Here is a 23,339-nt window from a genome sequence, read left to right as displayed (position 1 = left end):
TGGCTTTGTGAATATCTACTGGTGAGACTGCCAAGTTCATAGGGTACTGATGTGCTAAATTATGATAGATACTCCAAATAATTTCCCTAGGTAGCCATTCTAGTAGTACAGGAGAGTTCCAGTTGCTCCATATTTTTGCTAACATTTGGTAGTTTCTTTTGTATTTTGGACTTCCTTTGTGGCTCAGCTGGTAAAGAACCTGCCTGCAATGTGGGAAACCTGGGTTCTATTCCTGGGTTGGGAAGATCGCCTGGAGAAGGGAAAGGCTACCCACTCCAGTATTCTGGCCTGGAGAACCATGGACTGTATAGTCCCCAGGGTGGCAAAGAGTCAGACATGGCTGAGCGACTTTCACTTTTCTTTTGTATTTTAGCTATTTGGAAGGAGGCATTATTGTATATCTTGGTGGTTTTAATTTGTATGTCCCATACTTGTTAATGATACTGGGCTCCTTTTATATATTTATTGCCATTTGGATACCATCTTCCATACCTGTCTTCTGCCCATTTTTCTACTGAGTGGGCTGTCTGTCTCTCTTGTTGATTTATAGGGGTTCTTTATATGTTCTGGATATTAGCCCTTTGTTCATGTATGAATACTGTTTCCTACTCTGCAGGTTACTTTTCACTCTTTAGTGGAGCTTTTTGATAAAATAGTTGCTTTATTTCATATTTCTTTAGTGTGGTGCTTTTCAAGTCCTATACTCTGCTCTTTACTCTAAGGTCATGATGATATTCTCTGGTGTTTTCTAAAAGGTTTACTGTTGTAAATCTCATTTACATTCATATCTGCAGTTGACTCTTGGGTATGCTTTTTCCTGTACATGGTCATCAAATTGAGGATTCTACAACACTTTATTTATTTATTTATTTTTCTACAACACTTTAAAAGAGAGATGTCCATCTGGTTAACCTTGATGGTGAACACATAGGTGTTTGCTATGTTGTTTTCTGTATGATTGAAATATTTTATAATTAAAAATAAAATGAAAAGTATTTAAGTACTAATGTTTTCTTGGGTGCCTTCTTTGATCTACTGTTCTTTTCATGTTACATATTCTTCCTGGGTGAGTTATTTATCCATTTAGTTAAATTTCATCAAGTACCAATGTACCATGAGGTTGTCCTGCTATGGAGAAGCATAACATGGGTGTTGCCTTAAGGAACTATGGCCTGGTATATATAGGGACAAATCAATACAGTGAAGTTCCCTGGAATACCTATTCCAAAGAATAGCCCAGAGCTCATGTTATCTTTAATATGAGTATTCTGTCCTTCCTATCTCCTCTTCTGTTTCCGTTTTAAAATCAACTTCTTTGACGTACAATTTGCATACAGTAACAATGCACCCATTTCAATCATTTTTGATAAATGTATATACCAGGGTAACTACTGCCACAATAAAAATCTAGGTCATCTTCTAAAATGCTCTCCTACCCCTTTGCAGTCATTCACCCACCAGCCCTCAGGCCCAGGCTGGGCTTGCTTTCTGTCACAATAGGTTAGTTTTGTCTCTTTTAAAATTTCATACTAACGGAATTACATAGTACATATTCTTTTCATGTCTGACTTCCTCATTGCATCAGGATGTTTTTGAGATCCATCAGATGTATGTATCATGTATATTTTGCCCTGGGCTCTGGTTTGCATTTTCTTGTTCTCAGCGATGTGTTTTGAAGCTCCCTGCCTCCTTTTAACGGCTCTCAGTGCCTTGCAGTCATCAGCATTTGCAGCTGTATCTAAAGGCTGAGTGTCTGGTCCAGGTTCTTGGACTAGATGACACTCTGTGTCTGGTTTGAGGATAGAACAGGTGATCCTGTTATTGTTACCCAGCCTTTTGTAAAAACATGGAATTTTCCTCCTTTGATAAAGTTCCTTTTGTTATAAAAATTAGTCCATCAAAATCAAAGCAAACTGGAGCTTTACAAAAATACAAGTTTCTGGGCCACATTTCCTAAGATTCTGACTCCGAAAGTCAGGACTAGAGTTTGAGGATTTGGATTTTAGAAAGCTATCCATTTCTTTCAGGTTGCTCAGTTGCAGGGCAACAGTGGAGACACAGACATAGAGAGACTTATGGACACGGTGGTGGGGGGAGGAAGGAGAGGGTGGGAGGTTTGGAGAGAGTAAGATGGAAACATACATTACTATACATAAAATAGATAGCCAATAAGAATAGATAGCCAATAGGAATTTGCTATATGACTCAGGGAACTCAAACCAGGGCTCTGTAACAACCTAGAAGGGTGGGGTGGGGAGGGAGGCTCAAGAAGGAGGGTACATAGGTATACTTACGGCTGATTCATGTTAATATTTGGCAGAAACCAACATAATACTGTAAAGCAATTATCCTTCAATTAAAAAAAAAAGCTATCTAGTTGTCTGATGTGCACTCAGCACTGAGGGCCACTGTCCACAGACTGAAGTCCCAATTCTGTAGCACAGAACAGAGAGATCATTACCATCAGTTTCAACCTACGCATCCAGCTCTTTGTTATCACCTGTCCCCCTCCTCCATGTCTCCTGTTCTACAAGCATGTGGGATCTCTCACCAGCTCTCTCCCCTCACCAACATTTGAAATGTTTTCCTCTCTACGTGGGGTATGTTTCTCCTATTGTCCACCCACTGGGCCCACTCCTACTCATCCCTCAAAACCTCACTCAAAGTGATCTTCTCTCTGATGCCTTCTATAGCCTTTATTCATCTACCCATAGCACTTTTTTGATCTGCTATCAAAAATGCTGACCCTCAAAGTACTATAAGGAATTGTTTACATGACTGATCCCTTCCTTCAATACAACTGGAAGCTTTTCCAGATCTTGGACCCTGTCTTGTGTATCATGGTGTTCTTATTGGGTAGCCTGGGACCAGCCATATGTAGACATTTAACAATGATTGCTGAGAGAATGAATGGATGTTTGGAGAGATGACTGAATGGATAGTGGTCCATGTTGGATCCCTTGGAGAGAATGAAGTCTTAAGGAAACAGAGTCTGGACACTTTCTTGGTCCTCTGAACACTGTGCCTGACTTTCACTTCCTGTTCTAATCTTCATGCCTTTTAGCAGAAAGCAGAATCAGTGGGTAGGTTGGGACAGAATCTACCGACTGACTGCATCAGTCTTCAAAGTCAGTTCATGCTTAATGCTTTTGTCATTTCCATTTGGGGTCACAAGTTCTTTGAAAGTGTTTTGTCTGTGAGTCACAGGAGGGTGTGTATCTCTAGGTGGTGTTTTTGCCCATTTGTCTGTCGAGTCAGATAAGTGAAAGGGTTTTAAAAAGTTGAAGACACTCCACAAATGTCAGATACTGTTAAGCTTTGGCACGTATGCCTGTGAGGCTGTGGCTTGGCTTTTACAGGGAACCAAGAACTTCCTGAGTTGTACAAAGCTGGCTGGGTGCTGGGGGACAGAGGACTGTCCCAGGTATGAGGCCTGCCCTCCAAGGGCTTTCACACTGGTTGAGGGGAGGGAAGATGCTCTCATTTGACTTATGGATGTGGTAGGTGCAACAGGCGTCCCAGGTGCTACAGGACTGAAGAAGCCAAGGGGCCAGGCTGGTCATATGAGGCATTGTGATGGGGCCAGGCTGCTCCAAAATGATGCATCAGTTTGGGGTGTAAAGGGAAGGGGGAGGGGGCTTTGAGTCTGAGGACTCTTCATGATCCCTAGGACAGAGGGAGAGTGGGTGGGAAGTGGTGGCTGGGCATGGGTGAGGGGGGCGGGTTCACACTAGGGCCTCATTCAGGGGCTGAGAGAGGCAACGGTCATCAGCTGGGAACTGCTTAGTGTCTCAGTGGTCCATGGCTCCAGACTGGGGTCCACCAGTTTGAAAAATCCAGTCCATGGGCCTGACCAGGAAGGAGGGGGATAATTCAGCACAAACTGTCACCTCTGCGGGGGAAATAATGCAAAGCGCCCTCCTGGGGACCATCCCTGGACAAGTGTGTGGTGGTCTTTGTGACCCTTCTCCCCATTCCATGCTCTGGTTTTACCTGCCATTTCCAAAATGTGATCAAATCCCATCAACTGCTCAGAGTCAGGGCTTGCTCCATGCACTGAGCTCCGGGCAGGAACAGATGCAGAATGCCCTGTGGGGCCACAGGCATGGCCTCCAGATTGGGACAGAACTGAGTCGGAGGCCTGGCTTTGCACTTGTGGTCTTGAACAAGTTACTTAATTTCCAGGCCCCAGTTTTCCTCATCTGTAAAATGGAGCTACAAATCTTCCCTATAGGATTGCAATGAGAGTCAAGTGGGGAGAAGTCTGTAGAGTGTTAATTATGGAGGCCAGCACCCATGACTTGCTTTTCTGCTATTAGAACTCCCCGAGTCAACACAGGACTCCTGCTCTTCAGTTTATAAAGCCCTTTACTGTTCTTAACTCACCTCCCATCCTCTCTGCTCAATCGGGAGAGCAGAGGTGTATCAGCTCTACTTATGACTGGCTAACTGGAGGCCCAGAAGGATCTGGAGCCTGGGGCTCAGGCCTCCTGCTTCTGGCCAGGGGGACCTCCCGTGGTATTGCTCTGACAGACTCCTGGGTGGGAGAGTCTGGGCACTGTGAGGAAACTATCCTGTCCCTCAGGGCCCTCTCCTTTAGGACTGAGCTAAGTTTAAGACTGCAGCTGCTGGGCCCTAGACGTTTTTTCCTGAGCTCCGGATGCCACAGGGCTGGCCCCTCCCTGGGGAGACTCAGCTCAGAGCTCAGTGTCAAGGAATGGTTCCTTGTGGAGCAGCGTGCCCTCTGACTGCAGACCTTAGGGTCGGCTCTGCCCAGGACAACATCCACCCCGCCCTTCCTGCCAGGCTTCCTGGCCCAGGGTCCCCCATCTTGGTGCAGCCCCATCTCCTCCCTCTGCTGCTCTTTCTCACCTGCTGTCCTTGGCCCAGCTGCTGTGCGCTGTGTTGCCAAGCCTGTCCTTAGCCCCGAGCACCCACATCTGAGTGCACTGGTCCCCGGAGAAGCCGGGACTGCCTGTGAGCAGGAGCAATTCCTCCTCCTCCTCCTTAGTTCTCCCGGTGAGGGCCCAGCTTCCCCAGAGGAGAGGCAGCCTTGGTCATGGCGCTGTCCTGGGAGGCACAGCCATGACCACGGAGAGGAGGGGGTGCAGGGCCCCGTGTCTCTCCCGGGACCCCTGTGCCCTCACCTCCTAGAAAGCCCCACCTGCTGCTTTCAATGGTGACACCTCCCGGCCAGTACCACACCATTTCTCTCTCCAAGAGGTGTCAGAGGAGAGTGGCTGGGCTTTTATAGTCTGTGGGTGTGGGGGATTAGAGTGGGATTTGTCAGGAATAAGAGATTTGGGCTGGGCCCTCATTAGAGTTTCAGACTTCCACCTCAAGCTCTTTGGACTTTGTTCTTGATGTTTAAAATGCAAACTGACTTCTCAGCATATTCAAACTGGGCCCTGGCAGTGGCAGCTGCCAAGGGGTGGAAATCAGCTAATTGTTCTGAAGAATTTCCTTGTGATGGCACTGAACACCACGGCAGGTGGGACAGGAAGACAGTGTGGGACATTTCCTCATTCATTCTCAGGGTCTCTTTGGATGAGGGCATTAGCCACACTTGAATCCAAAACACTGTTTGGATTTTGGAGTCAGGATCAGCCTCACTGGTCGGCAATGAGAGTGGCTGTATGTGCTGTGTTGTAAAGTCCCCGTCTCCCAACCCAGTCACCAGGCCACCCTCCCCACTCTCACCAGGTGGACCAGCCTTCATGGATGTCAGCGGGCTGAGATGGCGGTGGCCACGATGCTGGGGCACTGCCCGCTGCTGCCCCTTCCTCCTGCCCCCGTCCTCCTCTGAGCCCTGGGCTTCAGTAGGTCTGCATGAACCCCTTGCTCAGGTGTGCCCCTCTCCTTGTTTGGAAGAGGCGGCTGAGCAGCAGAGAGAAGACTCGGGTGGCAGCTGAGTCAGGGTAGGACCGGGCTGCCTAACTCTCAGCCTGCGCCTTTGTTTGGACCCAGTTGCTGTCTCTTGGTTTCTCAGATTAGTGAGATGCTTTGGGCAAGAATCAGGGCCATGAGGGAATGAAGCAGGCAATGAGGTTTAGAATGTCCATTTGTGAAATCAAGGGCTTCATGCGGAAGAGAGAGCTGGGCAGGGAACCGTGTTGAGAGTGTGTGTCTGTGTGTATGTGAGTGGTTTTGTGAGTATGCACACATGTATGTGTGGTTACTGTAAATGCACAGTACATGTTGTGTTTTGCTCCTGTGTGTGTACGTGTGTATGTAGAAAATCTGGTAGTCTGAGGACACACAGTACATGTTGTGTTTTGCTCCTATGTGTTTATGCGTGTATGTAGAAAATCTGGTAGTCTGAGGACACTGAATTCTGTGATCCAAGGAGACCTGGATCATACAGAACCTCCACTTGCCACCCTGTCTGAGGCCACTTGACTTGAGGGTCTTTTTGTGCTTGAAGGAAATAGGAGCAGAGTTCCTGGAACTAAGGTTTCATGGGTCACTGGTATAAACTGACTCGATTCCCAGTGAGCTTGTAGGGGAGCAATTACTCCACACTCTTGGTTGAAAGCACATATGCTGAGCAGCCAGAAGGTGAGGGGTGAACAAAGGGGCTTGGTGAGATAAATGAGGGGGGATTCCTGGAGGAACAGGTATCTGGGGACACAGGAGGCCAAATTTGAAGAGGAAAGAGAAGTCTCCTTTCTCTTTCTCTTTATGTAAAGACATTTTCCGGTGCACCTGGAGGTCCGCTTTCAGCCTTGGAGTAACTAAGACTGGTCTTTGCTGCTGAAGGTCAATGGGAGGTACATGTTGTAACAGTGATTAAACATTCATACCACACATGATAAGTGATATGACAGTTTGCTTTTCTCATAACCATCCTCTCAACAACCTTATAAATAGCAATCATTCTCCTTTTTTTTAGAAACTTGATGGTGATAAGAAAAGGGAAATTAGCAGATTAAGTGATTTTTCTGTAGAATTCATGGATTTTAGTCAACAATGTGCCCTGGGAAAAGAGTCAGAGATTAAGAGGCAAGAACCCAACAGGATAGTGGGAAATACTGATGATATGTCCCAAGAACTTGGAACACTGAGTCAAAAGATACCTGATTGTTTCTAATATGGAATAAAGAGCAATGCAAAGAATATTGGGGAAAAAAATCTATGAGATTGTGATGTGATTTGAAGTAATTAGCTCTATCATATACATCACGATGATAAATAAAAATATATTTTAGAAAACTGATGATGGAAAGAGCCTTCACTTGACTATGGTCTGAGTCAAGTTAAATGGACCCTGCCTAGCTGCAGGTGGATGTTGTTTATAGCTATCCCAGGGAGCCACTCAAGCGTCCTAGGTGGTGTAGATGGTGTATCTTCGGGGATCTGAGAGGAGAAATGAGAAATCCTGGATTCATTTCTCTAATGTGAGCTTGGAATAGGAAAGGTTGGTGGTCTCTGTGACCTGGACCAGGTAGTCTGCACACTCTTCCTTCCTGGATTAGTCTTCCTCCAGCTTTCTTTTCCCCACAGGCCCCCCTCCCTGTTTGTTGCTTTCCTCAAAGCCCTTGGCTATGGTCTGTGTGTGCGTGTGTGCGTGTGTTCTGAGGTGCTTCAGTCGTGTCCAACTCTTTGCGATCCTGTGGACCGTAGCCTACCAGGCTCCTTTGTCCATGGGATTCTCCAGGTATGAATACTGAAGTGCATTGCCATGCCTCCTCTAGGGGATTTTCCAGACCCAGGGATCAAACCCCTGTCTCCTGCGTTTCCTGCACTGCAGGCAGATTCTTTACCGCTGAGCCACTGGGGAAGCCCTGGCTATGGTCTGTATTTCCTATCAGTCCACTGTATATCCCTCTGTTTCTCAGCCTGAGCCCCCTGCACCCTATTTTCCCAACTCCCCAACCAGCTGTCCATCCAAGGCCCACACAGTCAAGAACACATCCTATTGATTCAGATGTGTACCTTTTCCTGTCTGGATGGCAAGAGCCCCAGAGGGATGCTATAGCTTCTCTCACCCTTGCATTTTCCACCTCCTCATCCTCCTTCTCCTTCCCAGCCCTCCCCCTTCTTCTCCCTTCTTCCCCCAGGTCCTCACTGAGGCTCTGCACCCATCCTGTAAACTTCTGAGGCTTGATGGGCTGGCAGAGTGGCCGTGGGGACACAGAGGAGGTACGGAAACGCTGACTTGTCACTCCTGGGATGGGAGGGTAAGTCTCTCAGGGATTAGGGCTGTGTCCAGCCCTGCAGGATGGCCCCTCTTCCAACTGAAGCTTACTTCAGATGAGTAACCCTGGGGAGACAAAGCAATTTGGAAATTTGGGGTGATTACCAAGGTGTGTTTCAAGTTTTGGACTTGACCTCTTTCTGCCAGGCAAACCAAAGCTGATAATACCTCAATTAGTTGGCTGGCACCGTCAGCCAGCCAAGCTCCCAGCCCTATATAAGCGCCACCTCTGGCTCAGAGCTTCAGAAGGTCTCCGAGTTCCCGCCAACCTTCTGGTCCGCTCTCCTTTTGGAATACCTTGCTGTCCACCATGAGTCGTCAGGCCAGCTACAGCCAGCAGTCCTGCAGGTCTTCCAGTGGGAGCCGCCGTCAGGGCTTCAGTGGGCACTCAGCCGTGGTGTCGGGCCAGAGCCGGGTCACCTCCTCCAAGTCCTCCTTGGCCTCCCGCTCAGGCGGGGGTGGCGGTGGGTCTGCCGCCTGTGCCATGATGGGAGGAGGCTTCGGCAGCAGGAGTCTCTACAGCCTGGGGGGGAACAAGAAGATCTCCATCAGCGTGGCTGGAGGCAGCATCCGGGCTGGAGGGTTTGGGAGCACCAGTGGGGGATATTTAGGAGGCAGTGGTTTTGGAGGTGGTGGAAGAGGGATGGGCGGGGGCTTTGGTGGAAGAGCTGGGGGCTTTGGAGGGGGAGCTGGTGGCTTTGGAGGAAGAGCTGGTGGCTTTGGAGGAGGGGCTGGTGGCTTTGGTGGACCTGGTGGCTTTGGAGGAGCTGGTGGCTTTGGTGGAGCCGGTGGTTTTGGAGGAGCTGGTGGCTTTGGTGGAGCCGGTGGTTTTGGAGGACCTGGTGGCTTTGGCCCTGGTGGCTTTGGCCCTGGTGGATTCCCTGGGGGAATCCAGGAAGTGACTGTCAACCAGAGCCTTCTGCAGCCCCTCAATGTGGAGATTGACCCCCAGATTGGGCAAGTAAAGACTCAGGAGCGGGAGCAGATCAAGACCCTCAACAACAAGTTCGCCTCCTTCATCGACAAGGTGAGCCCACCTCGGGACAGCCGGACAGTGAGAAAGGTTGTCCTAATGAGGTTGGCCTCTTCTTCCTCTTTGCCTTTTGCAACCAAGGAAGGACTTGCAGGTTCATCCTCTACCTCCAGCCCTCCGGGGTGGGCCTGCTTAAGGGAGTGGCAGATAATGAAAAGATCTCGGGTCCCTTACTGGATGGCCCATCACTGCAACTCTGGAGTGCCTCTGGCCCTGCTGAGAATGTTGCCATCATGAATGTCCCCTCACTGTTGCCTTCTGTACCCAAACACAGAACTCCTTCTCCATCTCAGGAAAACTGTGAATTGCTCCTCTCTGAAAGAGAGACCAGCTCTGCCAAAGCTGGATATTTACCTGAGTGATGAATTAATCTACCGTCCATCTAAGGAGAGGGATGCAGAGTGTTTTTTGGGGGTGGGAGGGAGTAAGGGTAAGGGGTACCTCCTCCTGGGTGGTGCTCATAGGAAGACTTCAGCATGAAGAGCTGTGAGTGTTAGGCCACTGACCTTTGTACACACGTGTCTGTGTGTAGGTGAGGTTGAAGCGAGGTTTTATCGGGCTTTCTGCGCTCTGACTACTCCATGCAGGGGACACTATGACAATAGTTGTGGTGACTAGAGAATATTCAGGCTTGATCAGCTGCTAACTGAGGGTTTCAGCAGTACTGCTGAGTAGGAGGTGTTGAGATCTCTTTGTGACCATGGGATAGTATCAGGTCTTAAAGAAAGGGTTTGTAGGGACTCATTGGGGGTCCCCTCACCATACATAAGAGGTTCGGCCAAAGCTGAAGATGAAGTTGATCTTAACACTGGAATATCAGACTTTGCAGAGGGAAAGCTCTTCAAAGCCTAGCGACCCACTAGTTCCTGGCAGACACCTGGGTGTCCAGGTAAATTATTCACAGAGAGGTAGAAAGTTATGTGAAAATACTGCTCTCCACAGAAGGTGGAGAACTGTCCAAGACCTTCTCAGCAGGATCTCTCATCATCTTTGAAGGGGGATTCCCAGGTCCTGGGGTCCTGAGTGGCCAGCATAAGGAGTGGCACATGCCTGGTGCTCTGCAAATGTTTGTTGAATGGTCAATTTATTGATATTTAGTCCATCTGTTTATACAGTTGACTTTGAGCTTGTCTACAGAAATGTTTTGTAGCAAAGGAAAGTTTGAGACATCTTTAGTTAGTGGTTCAATTTAAATGCAACTGAGCCCTACATTTAACCAGACTCGGCAGCAAGGGCCCATCCTTGGTGCATTTGGGCCCTTGTTCCTAGGACTAGGGCAGCCCAAGAGCCATTTCCCTATGGTTTTCTCTATTTCTCACCTTAGTGCAGGGCACCCAGATGTACTGTAAACCTCTTTCTGGAAACTACATCTGCTGTAGGCTCTCAGATCTCCTGCTATTTATTGAGTACTAAATGATTGAAGAATGAATGGATGAATGAATGAATGATACAGTGGGAAGATCATCCAGCCTGGGTATCAAGAAACCTCAGTTTTGGTTTGTTACTAGCTTGCAGTGTGACCTTGGTTACTCTGGGCCTCAGTTTCCTTATCTGCACAGCAGGGCTCCACCTCCGTTGTGTGACACTGATGCTGCTATCCACATGGGGTTTGTACTGAACTCTGGTAGCAGGCAAAATGCAAGCCAATGGGAAGGACTGGGAGATCCCTGGGAACTTTGTTTCTAGGAAAGTCATCCAAGACTGGAGTTGGCTGCAGACCGCTCCCTGATGTCCTTTTCCTATTGGATGGCAGGTGCGGTTCCTGGAACAGCAGAACAAGGTCCTGGAGACCAAGTGGAGCCTCTTGCAGGAGCAGGGCTCTGGCACTAACACTAACAACCGCAACCTGGAGCCTTTTTTCGAGAACTACATCAGCAGCCTCAGGGCCTTTCTGGATGGTCTGCTTGTTGAGAAGGACAAGCTGCATGAGGAGCTGAGGAGCATGGAGGGGATGGTGGAGGACTTCAAGAAGAGGTGTGTGCTGCTCAGTTTCTGGGGCAGGGGGTGGGCAGGGTGGGTTGGAGGGTGGGAGGGGCCAGCTCTGTTCCAGCTGGCATCACATTGGGTGGAATTTACCCTCATCTTCTCTGACTTTCAAGATCCCAGTCTTTAAAATAATGGCTCATGGTTTGTTTGGGGCAGAAACCCTTTTAAGAATTTAATGAAGGGGTGTATCCATGTAAGTTTGGTGGGGATGTTCCAAGACACTCTGAAGTTCATTTGCAAACCATGTAGACTCAGACAACACCCTCCATCCTCCCTGGACTAGGTCATCTCCAAATTTGCCTCCAAATATGGGCTGTATTTCCCTTGTCAATAGGCTTCTGAGTGAGAGGCAGCTTAAAGTCAAGAGTACGGTCTCTGGAATCCGAGTGCCTTGGGCAAGATCTATTCCACCACTTTCAGCCCTGTGATCTTGGACTAACTCCTTAGCTTCTCTGTGCCTCAGTCTTCTCATCTGTAAAATGGAGACAGTGATAGTATTTATTCACTGTAGTGAGGCCTGAATGAGTTAATATGTGTCATTCACAGAATAAGACCTGGCACATTCGTAGTGCCATTCTTGGTTTTCATTAATTCAGGAAGTACCTACCAAGAGCCCGGGGGGCTACCATACGTGCTGCACATCGAGCTGGTTCCAGGCCCTACCCTCAGTGAAGCCTGTAGAAAAACCAGGTCTCACCTGAACCTGGAAGGTGGTGCACTGCAAGGGCATTGGCCTTGAGCTAAAGGACAGGACAAGAAGCCCTGAGTCTGCGCTACTTGTGGGAAGTGCTCTGAGGCCACGGTGACCTCCTGGGGAAGATGGGCCAGAAAGTGCTTCTTTCCTCACAGATATGAAGAGGAGATCAACAAGCGCACTGCGGCAGAGAATGACTTTGTCGTCTTGAAGAAGGTGAAGGGTCTTTCCCCCACCTGCCACCCCAGAGCCCCGCTGAATAGGGTGCTACGAGGTTGAGGAGAGAAAAAGTCCAGTCCTCTTATTTTGAGGGTCTCCTTCAGGCCATGTAGGTGAGGGAGGGCCACGGAGGGAGCCAGGGAGCCCCTCCACCCCAGCAAGCTGGGACGGGCTGGGCCTGGTACCTCAGGGCCCGGCGGCTCCCCTCCTGGGAGGAGGGTCCAAAAGGTCCATCAGACTTTGCCATGTGACTCCCTCTTGATGGGCCTGTGGGTCTATGAATCCCATCAGATCTTGAGTTGTGATCAGAAAGTGGACGAAGAGAAGGAATATGTATTAATACATATATCCCTCCTCCCTTCCCCAGGAGTGTATTCCCAGGAGCAGTTTAGAGAGAGCCTTTGGAAAAAAAAAAAAGAGAGAACCTTTGCATGTTGCTGATGTAGATTCTCCCCCAGACCCTCCTCACAAATTCTCCTCATCCCGTCTCAGTGTACTGGCCCCAGCCCAGCCCTTGCTCTTCATTTCACCCTCACAGCCTCTTTGGCTGTTTTCTGAGAAGGGTCCTCCAGCACAGCCTGAAAGGCAGCCTATTTGGTAATGTTAGGCTAGGTCTGCCTGTGCCCGGATGGGCATCTCATTTCCCCTGACTGAGAGCTCCGGGGGGGCGGGGCGGCAGGCCCCTGTGACCCCTTTGCCCCGCTCCTTCCCTCAGTGCCCAGGACTGGGCTAAGCCCACAGGTCAGAGGGGAATGTGACTGAATTCTCTCCCAGGACATTGATGCTGCCTACATGACCAAAGTGGAACTGGAGGCCAAGGTGGACAGTGTGACAGATGAGATCAACTTCTTGAAGGCCCTCTATGATGCTGTAAGTCTGCCCCTCACCCCAAGCCTCATGACCCACCTGCCTCCTGTCTCCTAGAGAAAAAGGTTCACCTCTCTATCCTTCTGATGAAAGTGATACCTTCTCACCTGTCCCTCTGTTGGCCCAGAACTCTCCCTCCTGAGCTGGTGGCTTGTGTCCCCTGGCAAGCTCAGGAGGGGTCATGTCTGCTTGGCCCTGCAGGAGCTGTCCCAGCTGCAGTCAGACATGGGCGACACGTCCGTGGTCCTGTCCATGGACAACAACCGCTTCCTAGACCTGGACAGCATCATCGCCGAGGTCCGCGCCCAGTATGAGGCCATCACTCAGAGGAGCAAGGCTGAGGCTGAAGCTCTGTACCAGTCCAAGGTGGGTGACACCATCACGTCTCCCCAGGAGGGCCGAGTCTGTTCCAGAGTCATTCTCCTCTGCATTTCCAGCATGGTGGCTCATCTCCCTCCTACTAGGCTGGTTTGCTACCAGGTGTCTCCCTTCCTAATCAGAGAGCTCTGACATTGCTCGAACCTGGTGCTTCTCAACCGGGGGGGAGGTAGGCTTTCCCCACTCAGAGACACGTGGCAATGTGTGAAGACAGGTTTGAACGTCACACCTAGGGGTGGGGGTGGGGTGCTACTGGAGTCTGGTAGGTAGAGGCCAGAGATGCTGCTAAACATTCTACAATGCATGAGACACCATTCTCCCACCAAACAAAAAATTACTCTGTCTGAAATGTCACTAGTGCTAAGCTTGAGAAATCCTTAACCTAAAGCCTTCTGGCTGCATATCTTTTATTGTTGGAGATACTTCCATTTTGCTTGCACCCAATTGGGCCCTGACATGCTTGCTTCTGATCTGATCACACTGAGGGTGTGAAGCCAGAGTCTGAAAGGAAGTGGGGAGAGAGCAAGGGAGACTGAGGAAAGTTAGAGGACAGGGGAACTCTGTACACCTTTCTCCCATCCCCAAATCTGAAAGGGGCCCAAGCTAGCCCTTTAAGCATCAGGCTCTTCTGAGTTTTCTGTCCCAGGAGTATAGCCTGCTGGATAAGAGATGGCTCCAGCCTCTGAAATGTTTGCATTCACTCTTCAGCCCTCTTACTTGATACCTCGGAGAGTTTAGAAATGGTACTCAAGCAATCTGCGTCTCAGTTTTCCCATTCATAAGGTAGGGATAATAATGCCTTCCTCACCAGGGAGCTGTGAGGTTTTATGAGGTAAAGCACATGGCTTGGGGCAAAGTAAATGCTCAAAAAAATCCCAGCAGCAACTGTGCCGGAAGATGTGTCCCTGACACAGAGGACAGAGCATGTGATTCCCCCAGTGGCTGACCTCGCACAGGCCCGAACTCTGTTTTGGTTTTCCTGTTTGTGACACAGAAGGGTTGGAGTAGGGGACTGTAGTAGGCCCTGCTGGCCTTTTGAATGTGTGACTCTTTTCGGGTACAGTTGGGTGAGTTGCAGACCACAGCCGGCATGCATGGAGAAGACCTGAAGAGTACCAAGAGTGAGATCATGGAGCTCAACCGGATGATCCAGAGGCTGCGGGCTGAGATTGAGAGTGTCAAGAAGCAGGTGGGAAGGAAGAAGGAGCACTCACCTGAGACTGCAGGCTGATGCCTGCACCATAAACTCAGGACTCAGCACTCATGTCCCAACCACTTGAATGCTAAAATTGACAGGGCGTGCTTCTGGGCTATGTCTTATGGACCCAGATCCTGCCTGCCTAGAGACTGGAGGCTGATGTGGACCAGAAATGTTGAGTTCAGACATAATTAGGGAGGTTGGGGAAAGAACCTGTGTGAAGACCAAATTGGGAGAATAGCCAAGGTAGCTCACATCGACTTGGATTAGGGCAGAGACAGAATTCTTTGGATAATTCAGGAAGACTTCCTGGAGGAGGAGGGCTTTCAGGAGACTTAGACTCTTACCATTAAAGAGAAGAGAGGTATAGGAGGAGTCTGACTCCTGAGCTGGCCTAGGTCCTTAAGGCCAGATAGTGTTAATCCCAATCCTTGAGGCACTAGGATTTCAACTGAAGCCCAGGCTTCATCTTCTTGGGTTTTAGTTTCCTCATTTGTTCAACATGAGGTAATCCATGTGTAAGCGCCAAACACATAGGCAGGCTCTCAGTTAATCCACTTGAACCTAAATTGGACTTCCGGTCCCTCCCCAACCCAGAATGCCAACCTGCAGACATCCATCGCTGATGCAGAGCAGCGCGGGGAAGTGGCCCTCAAGGATGCCAATGCCAAGCTTCAGGATCTCAAGGCGGCCCTGCAGCAGGCCAAGGAGGACCTGGCCCGACTACTGAAGGAGTACCAGGAGCTGATGAATGTCAAGCTAGCCCTTGACATTGAGATCGCCACCTACCGGACCCTCCTGGAGGGCGAGGAGTGCCGGTTAGTTGGAATCCCTTTGGTTTCCAGGAGGCTGAGAGGTCTGATGGCTTTCCTGCCTGAGATGCGCATGTGCACTGCTGGAGATGGTGGTAGCCCTCAGCAGGCCCATTCCGCCCCCACCCCCCACTTCCACCCCTTTAAGGGCTTTGAGATGCTGCCAATCCTCCAGGAGAGCTGTGCTTTCTATGCACTAGTGACATCAACAGAATCTTAACTTGGACAGATTTCCCCATCTTTCATGTCTCATATTTTAGCTGTAAAATACATGTCTGAAAAGAGGAGGACTCATAGGCATAAGGGCTTCCCTGGTAGCTCAGCTGGTAAAGAATCCGCCTGCAATGCAGGAGGCCCCAGTTCTATTCCTGGGTCAGGAAGGTCCCCTGGTGAATGGATAGACTACCCACTCCAGTATTCTTGGGCTTCCCTGGTGGCTCAGCTGGTAAAGAATCTGCCTGCAATGCGGGAGACCTGGGTTCCATCCCTGGGCTGGGAAGATCCCCTGGAGAAGGGAAAGGCTACCCACTCCAGTATTCTGGCCTGGAGAATTCCATGGACTGTATAGTCCATGGGATCACAAAGAGTCAGACATGACTGAGCGACTTTCACTGTCACAGGCATAAACACTATTTCTAGGTTATTTCTTTATTATTTAAGGCCTTAATAGTAGGTTTCTGAAGAGTGGGTTTCTGTAGGCTGGCACTTGGTTATAGGGCTCTGGTCTTTAAACGTACAGATATAAACATTAGTTACTCTATAGGCTCCTGAGGAGCAGGAAGAGTATGGGTAGACACACGAATGACCCTCTGCTCTGATCCTCTTGAAATGGGAAAGGGTAACAATTTAAACCCAACTTTACACAACAGGAGGAGGAATGCATGTCATGGTATTTTGAGCACCTATTTCTTACAGTCAGCATCAGTCAGGAACGAGCTGGGGGGACCAAGGCTTTCACTGCTGTTGACCTAAGCAAGGTGTATTTAAGGAAAGGAGGCTCCACAGATGCTAACACTGAGGTCTGGTCTTCCCCAACAGGATGTCTGGGGAGTGCCAGAGTTCTGTGAGCATCGGTGAGTACCGGGTTCCTTCTCCGGAAAGGGGCTGGATGCCTTGGGATAATGTTTCTCAAACCGCGGGTGGGGCGGCGGGGAGAGGGGGGGAGACTGTGGGCCAGCGCTGGTGGGCTGTATGCACCATTTGCAGGCTGGGAAGAGCCTGTAGGGTGGCGGCGGGGCAAGCCAACCTCCCCTGCCCCGCTGTCTTGAGGCCGGCCCTCATCCGACTCCGCAAAACCTTAGTGGGCGGTACCCAGGGGAAGAGCCGGTGGGCGGAGGGGATTGGCTCCCGGACTGTTGGCTGGACTGGTGGGCGGGCTGGACCGGCCTCCCAGAAGCTGGCTGACCCCAAATGCTCTTTGCAGAGATGGTTCACAACACGACCAGCAGCAGCAGTGGCGGCAGCGGCGTCCTGGGAGGAGGAGCTGGGGGTCGAGGAGGCCTGGGCAGCGGGGGTCTGGGGAGCGGCGGTCTGGGCAGCGGGGCTCTGGTCAGCGGAGGCCGGGGCAGCAGAGCCAGCCGCGGGGGCCTGGGCTTGGACGGCAGTTCCGGCGGGAGCTCAGCGGTGCGCGGGGGCGTCTCCAATTCCGGGGGCTCGTGCGCCGTCAGCGGGGGTGGCGGTCGCAGCTCGGTCCGGGTCACACAAAGCTCCTCCCAGAGCCAGCGGTCCCAGCACAAACTCTGAATGTTGTCTCGGACCCACCAGCCCCCTTCACCTGCCGGCACACTCTAGCTCTGTACGCCCTTTCACATACCGGTGGGACCTTTTCCCTACGTAGCTTCTGCGGCTGGCATCGCAGCCCAAAATTTCCTGGGAAGGGTGATCTGGCGGAAAAACCATCCACTCCCATAAGGCCGAGCCGCGGGGCAGTGCCCAGGGGCTGGGCTTTGTCACCGCCCCCGTCCCGCAGGGGTCTGCACCCCAGCGCATGTTCCACTGTCCTATGGGAAAGCCCCAGCCAGCCCTGTGCACACCCGGCTACCCTCACCCCTACCCCGGCGCCCCCTCTCCCCCCAATCTCCTGCTGATGTTTTGGTTTCCCTCAAGCAGTACTTTTCCTTTCTTGGCCCCAAGATATGTATGAATTTTCTGTTCTGTATCTTCAATAAACCGCATTGATTCAGACACAGTGGTAGACTTTTCCTTCTGGATTCCAAGGTCATTGGGTCTGATATCCACCGCCAGTGGCTCACCGCAGTCTCTTTCCCACACAGAGCTTGGCCTGAGCTTGAAGTCAGACACTACCAGGGAGTTCTGAGAGTTCCCAGGTGGGAGGGGCTGGGTGTTTTTTTTGGGGGGGGGGGGGCTGGGCCTTTTATCCACTGAAGACTATGCATGACATATACCAACTTTCTTCATTGATCAGATTTTCAATTCATAAGTTTCATTACACTTGAAAAAAAGTTGTAGGTTTGATTTCCTTGCTTTGAATCATTCCAGAAATGTCTGAAATTGTCCAGTCATTACAGCTCATTATAATTCACTTAGTTGCTGATAGTCGTATATTTTCAAAAGCAATTGTAAAAGTTTGAGTGTTTTATAACACAAAATTGTATATGTATTTTAACACATTTGCTATGATGTGGTGAAAGTGAAAGCGTCAATCTCTCAGTTGTGTTCAAGAGTTGTGCTCAACTCTTTGGGACCCCACGGATTGCAGCCTGCCAGGCTCCTCTGTCCATGGAATTCTCCAGGCAAGAATACTGGAGTGGTTTGCCAATCCATTCTCCAGGTGATCTTCCTGAACCAGGGATCGAACCCAGGTCTCCTGCATTGAAGGCGAATTCTTTACCATCTGAGCATGGGGCCTTCAAATATAAAGTTAGGAGAACTGTCAAAGACCCTGGATGGCCCTGTGACAGGTCACCCCTGACCCCTACCCCAGGTACAGCACAGAATCAAGGCAGACCCAGGAGGATTTGTGTAGAACACAGGTTCAGTGCAGGGTCTGGGAGGTTCGACTCAAACCAGGGACATGCAGGTAGACAAACGTGAGTGTGTGCCTGAGTACCTTCTCTTTAAAGTGTGGTCCTCATCAGCATAGGAGACTGACAAAGAATGTCGGATAAACAGAAAGAGAGGACACACCTTCTGGTGATCCCAGAAACTCTTTGCTAAGTAAACACACAGCTGCCAAATGCTCACTGCCTAAAAAAACAAAGCATACAACTGCAGCTTTGACAGTGAATGTTCTAGCTCTGAAGTGAAAAGCTTACCTGCACTAGTCTGATGCCGACAGACAGAAGCCTGGCAACTGCCCATCGCAGCCTGTGCTTCAAGGGGGTGTAGCCTCACCTTTCAAAAGCAAACCCACTGTTGGATACACACCCCCCCAGGCAGTGATGCAGTGTAACACACCTTTAGCCCAAGGACAGAAGAGATACTTTTGACTTGTTTCAAACAGATTAAAAACTTGCCATTTTCCTTTATGTATATGATTAAAGAAAAGCTTTTCTGTATCTCTTGTAGGTTTAGCAGTATATCACAGGGACTTCTCCCGTGATCCAGGTGATCCAGGGGTTAAGGCTCAGCGCTTCCAGTGCAAGGGGTGCAGGTTTGATTTCTGGTTGAGGAACTAAGATCCCACACGTCGTGCACTGTAGCCTAAAAAAAAAAAAAAGTTGAATGTCTTTTAAAAACAAGACAAAACAAAAAACCACGATATATCACAGATACATATGTTCCTGCTCACAATGACTTTCCCATTTGTTAAGGTAAGATGGATGGAAAATACAATTTGGTTAACAGGTATGTGTGTATGTTGTGTAGCACCGTAATAGTTGTGAAAACAGATGCTTTCTTATTTGCTAGCACTCTGGTAACCGTTCTTAAAGAATTAACTCATTTAATTTTCAGAGAGGTAGGCAGTGTTCTTCTTTCCACTTTACAAATGAGGAAACAGAGGCAAGAAAGAGAAATGAACTTATCTAGAGGGAGATAATTCAAACTCTAGCAGCCAAATGCCAAAGCTGCCCTAAACTGCCTCATGAAACTGCAAGTACAGTGGTAAGACCCAGACTTTGGAATCAGGCTGCCTGGGTATGATCCATCCTAACTACTTGCAGTTTCACACAAGCATCATATTTCCCCCAAGAACTTGGGATTCTGGTCCTCACCCCACCACTACCTAGCATTGAGACCTTGAGTCTTTCTTGTCTCTCAATCGGATCCAACATATAATGGCATCCTCTGCCTAGACAACCCCTGTTTATGGCAGGAGCCTTTCTGTTTCTGTTGGAATTTAATCCACGTCTAACCAGCAGCATTATTTCCCTTCAGGCCCACGTCTGCACAGGTGCTTCCTCTGCCTCAGAGACAAGAGAGATTTGCCAGCTTTACAAACGGGTGTACACATAGTCGAGACTTCCAACATGTTGGATGGAGGAGTTAATTTGCCTGGAAGAAAATTATCTCTGGACCTTGGCCAAGAGAATATACAGGGCTGCTCTGAGACCTTGTGAGGGCGTCTGGCCCAAGGACACTTCTCAGATTTTATGAGAATGAAAGACTCATCCTTAGTTTCCAGGGCAGGGTGGCATTCTAGTCAAAAGGATGTCATAAGTGGGGTCCTGGCTGATTTGGGGCTTCAGGAGGAGATTGAGGCCTTAGCTGTTGCCCCTAACACTCACTCTAACCCAGAATCGGGAGAATACATGGGTGTTCTTGCATGACTAGCTCCATCTTCCCATCCCTGCATTAGGGCCTGTTGGAAACTGGAGGTCGAGTTCCCCATGGGTCCCATCTCTCCCAGGCTTCAGAAGCCAAGAGGCTGCCAGGAATTTCTCCTAGGCCTCTGGTTCTTTTTTGGATTGGGAGGGAGGCTATTCAAGCTCTAATTCTGGCTGCCCCAACAACTTTCCCCTGTAGCCTTGACCAAATCCTTTTCTTTTTTGTGCCTATTTCCTTCTCATAAAATTAAGATGCTGGGCTGATGGTCTTTGTCGTCTGTCTAGGTCTGATACTCCACAGGAAGAATATTGGTCTAAGGGTGTGGGAAGCCCAGGCTAGGAATTTCAAATCCATCCTAGGGGCTGCTCTTCCTGATCCCTGTCACATTACTGCCTCCCTCTGGTGCTCAGGGTCCCCAAGGCTCTGATTTCAAGATTAACGGCCCACATACCTACACTAGGACTTTATCTCTCCCCTCCTCCCCAAGTTGGGGCTGGTAGTGAAATTCTCCCTCTATTCCTTTCTCTGACCAAGGGGTCCTGCCTCTGTCCTCATGTCCTGCCCCTCTTCCTTGCTGTCCTGTAATATCCACCTCTGGACCTAGGAGATGCAGTGTGAGATGGGGAGGGTTTTGCAGGGGCTGCCTCAGCCAGTCATACCAGCAACTTCTCTTAAACTCTGCCTCCCACTGCTTCCAGAGGCTGTGATCTGGTAGTTGATAACTGCCCTGGGCCTCACCCTCTTGGCAGCCCTGGGTTTCAGTACCTGGGAGACAGGCAGGGCCAGCTGGAGCCCTCAGCTGACTTCCTACTTTCCTTTTAAGGACAGCACTGATGGCAGATGAGAAGAGATATGGAGAGGAGGCGGGGAACCTGCTCTCCAAAGACGCCACCTCTTCTGCAGTACCTGTGGGTTCTGGAATAGGGGTGCCAAGGGTTCAAATCTCCATTCCACCACTTTCATCTGTAAGTTCTCAGATAAGATACTTGATCTCTCCAAATCTCTTCTTCCCCATCTGTAAAGTGAGGGTAAGAATAAGAATACCTCCCTTATAATGTTGACTTACAGATTTAATGAGATTATCCACATTACAGAACCAGTGCAGTGCTTGGTCCATTGAAAGCCCTTGGTGAGAGGTTGACTATTAGTGCTATGATTATTATTCTTTTGTCTTCAGACTGAATGGAATCTCAATATTCTCAATCATCCTTCTGTTTCCTCCAGGTCAGTGGTTCCCAAATTTGTCTGCCCATTTAAACCACCTGGAATTTAAAAATTCCAAAGCCTATACTACTCCCCAAATGAATGAACCAGTCCCTATGGGTGGATAGAGGCATCAGTGGTTTTTGAAGTTCCTCAGGTGATTCCAGTGTGTAGCATGTTTAGAAACCATTACTCTGTGCTGTCCAACCAATTGAAGGGTTTTTCTGTGGGGACAGCAATTTGTCATGGAAACCTCATCCACTGTCTACCATATTCCCCAGGTCAATCTTCTGGACAAGTAAAATCTCTCTTGTTTCACTTTAAGCCAGTTTTCTTTTGTGCTGAGGGAGTAGAATAGTTTTCAGCCTACACCAAAGGCTCAGATAGTAATATTTGCTGAGTTCCCCTTGCTCCAGCCCTTCAAGGGAGTGATAGCAGCTCACCAGGGGTCAGCCAGCTTTCAGGAGTTAGACGGGGGTGTTGACACTGGATGCTGGCAGCTAGTCACAGCTAGAGACCAAAGGGGTTTTCTAAATTCTGCTTTCTGGGGGTTCCTCTTCTATTTCATCACAATTGACCAAGTACCCATGTTCAGTATGGGAGTAAATGTAAACCTGAGCTTCCTGTTTAGTTGGCGGTAGAGACACACATGAAAGGTTTAATTATGGGCATGCTTCATAGTAAGGGTTGAAAGTGAGTGATGCAAAAAGCGTCGTAGCAGGTGACAAGTTGGCTCAAGTGGTCTAGAGTCTTCAGGAAAGGCTATGTGAAGGTGAGGGGGCAGGGGTGTCTGAACCCACTTGTATGACTCTCTGGAGTTTCCATATTTGATCTCAGTTATTCACTAGAGTCACCCTGTGAAGCTAGGGTGATTATCCTTTTTTTGCAGACTAGGAAACTGAGGCTCAAGGAGCTAAGTGTCCAAGTCATGGGACCAGGAGCGGGCAGAAGTCCAGGTTTTGAGATGCCCAACTCAAGGATTTTCCCCACACCATTGCTGCTTCCTACTTGGGTCCCATCATCTTTTCTCCACTTATCCTGCTTTCTCTGCCTCGACCTGACTCAGAATCCTTGCCTTCAGGCCACTCTCTCACTCTGACCCATCCCAATCCCTGGGTCCCCTTTTCTTCCTCTGCCTACTGGTTTTCTCCTGTGTCTCTTGGACCCAGGGGCTGAGGCTTGGCTTATCTTTCTTACCAAGAGTTCCCTGAGGGGGTTAGGATCAGGACTAGGGCTGTGCAGACCTGAGTGGGCCAGACTAATGTGGCAAGCATCCTGACTTGACTGGGACTGTCCTGGTTTAAGCACTGAAAGTCCAGGCAAAGAGGGGCTATTGGTCAACCTGCCAGCATCCGTGAATGGCTCTATCTATGTTTGTTTAGTATGTTATAGTTCTTTGTGCTTTTTTACTTGTCTTATGGGATTGACTTTGTGAGGAATAGATTCTCTGATTTTTTTTAAGTTTCTGAGGTTCTACAGGAGGTGACTTGCCTAAGATCACAGGTCTGCGAAAGCAGAGCTGGGTGCTGCAACCAGCTCTGTGACTGTAAATTTTAAGCTCACTTTCTCTTTTACATAGAGTCTACTGGAGACTGTCCACTAAACAATGGCCCAGCAGTTAGGAAGGCATGGAGGCTGCCCACAGAGCCCCTCCCAGCCCTGGGATGTCGCTCATTGGTGCTCCCCAGCACTTATCTTGCTCTAGCTGTTGGCAGCTGGGACTTCAGTCTCAGCTTTTGCAAAAGTATTTACTTATTGCGCAAAAACAAAGAAAGACATAGGAAGAAAATCCACCTACAATCCTTAATAAACCAATTCACTTCCTATGCTACTTTTTAAATTTGCCTTCTTGGCATTCTTAATTTTTATGGGTTCATAGCACAGATACCATTGTGTATTTCCTCATTTAACATTGTATCATTCTGTAATGATAATTTTAGATAATTGTATCAAAGTGGCAAGCCATCATTTAGTCATTTTTCTGAGTCTGGACGTTTAGGGCTTTTCCCCCTCAATAATATTTG

At 49.2% G+C, this 23,339-nt stretch overlaps 1 protein-coding gene across 1 annotated transcript; it reads left to right on the top strand.

Moving 5' to 3' along the window:
• The first annotated feature begins 8,507 nt into the window (after nucleotides 1-8,507).
• LOC122427177 (keratin, type II cytoskeletal 3-like) lies at nucleotides 8,508-17,548 on the top strand. Its single transcript, XM_043446472.1, has 10 exons — nucleotides 8,508-8,889; nucleotides 8,983-9,224; nucleotides 10,984-11,204; nucleotides 12,066-12,126; nucleotides 12,904-12,999; nucleotides 13,198-13,362; nucleotides 14,438-14,563; nucleotides 15,170-15,390; nucleotides 16,423-16,457; nucleotides 16,808-17,548. Exons 1-10 carry the CDS (start codon nucleotides 8,508-8,510, stop codon nucleotides 17,125-17,127), a joined length of 1,869 nt encoding a protein of 622 aa, XP_043302407.1. The 3' UTR covers nucleotides 17,128-17,548.
• The last annotated feature ends 5,791 nt before the right edge of the window (nucleotides 17,549-23,339 follow it).

Source organism: Cervus canadensis, chromosome 25 (assembly GCF_019320065.1).
Source record: "Cervus canadensis isolate Bull #8, Minnesota chromosome 25, ASM1932006v1, whole genome shotgun sequence".
Classification (NCBI taxonomy): Eukaryota; Metazoa; Chordata; class Mammalia; order Artiodactyla; family Cervidae; genus Cervus; species Cervus canadensis.
This window is presented reverse-complemented; position numbering and strand designations above follow the sequence as displayed.

Excerpts from the sequence above, each read along its gene's own strand:
- LOC122427177 (XM_043446472.1), top strand. The coding sequence starts at position 8,508 with ATGAGTCGTCAGGCCAGCTACAGCCAGCAGTCCTGCAGGTCTTCCAGT. Across the intron at positions 8,890-8,982 it reads GGGCTTTGGAGGGGGAGCTG|CCGGTGGTTTTGGAGGAGCT; the intron begins GTGGCTTTGGAG and ends GCTTTGGTGGAG. Across the intron at positions 13,000-13,197 it reads TGAAGGCCCTCTATGATGCT|GAGCTGTCCCAGCTGCAGTC; the intron begins GTAAGTCTGCCC and ends TTGGCCCTGCAG.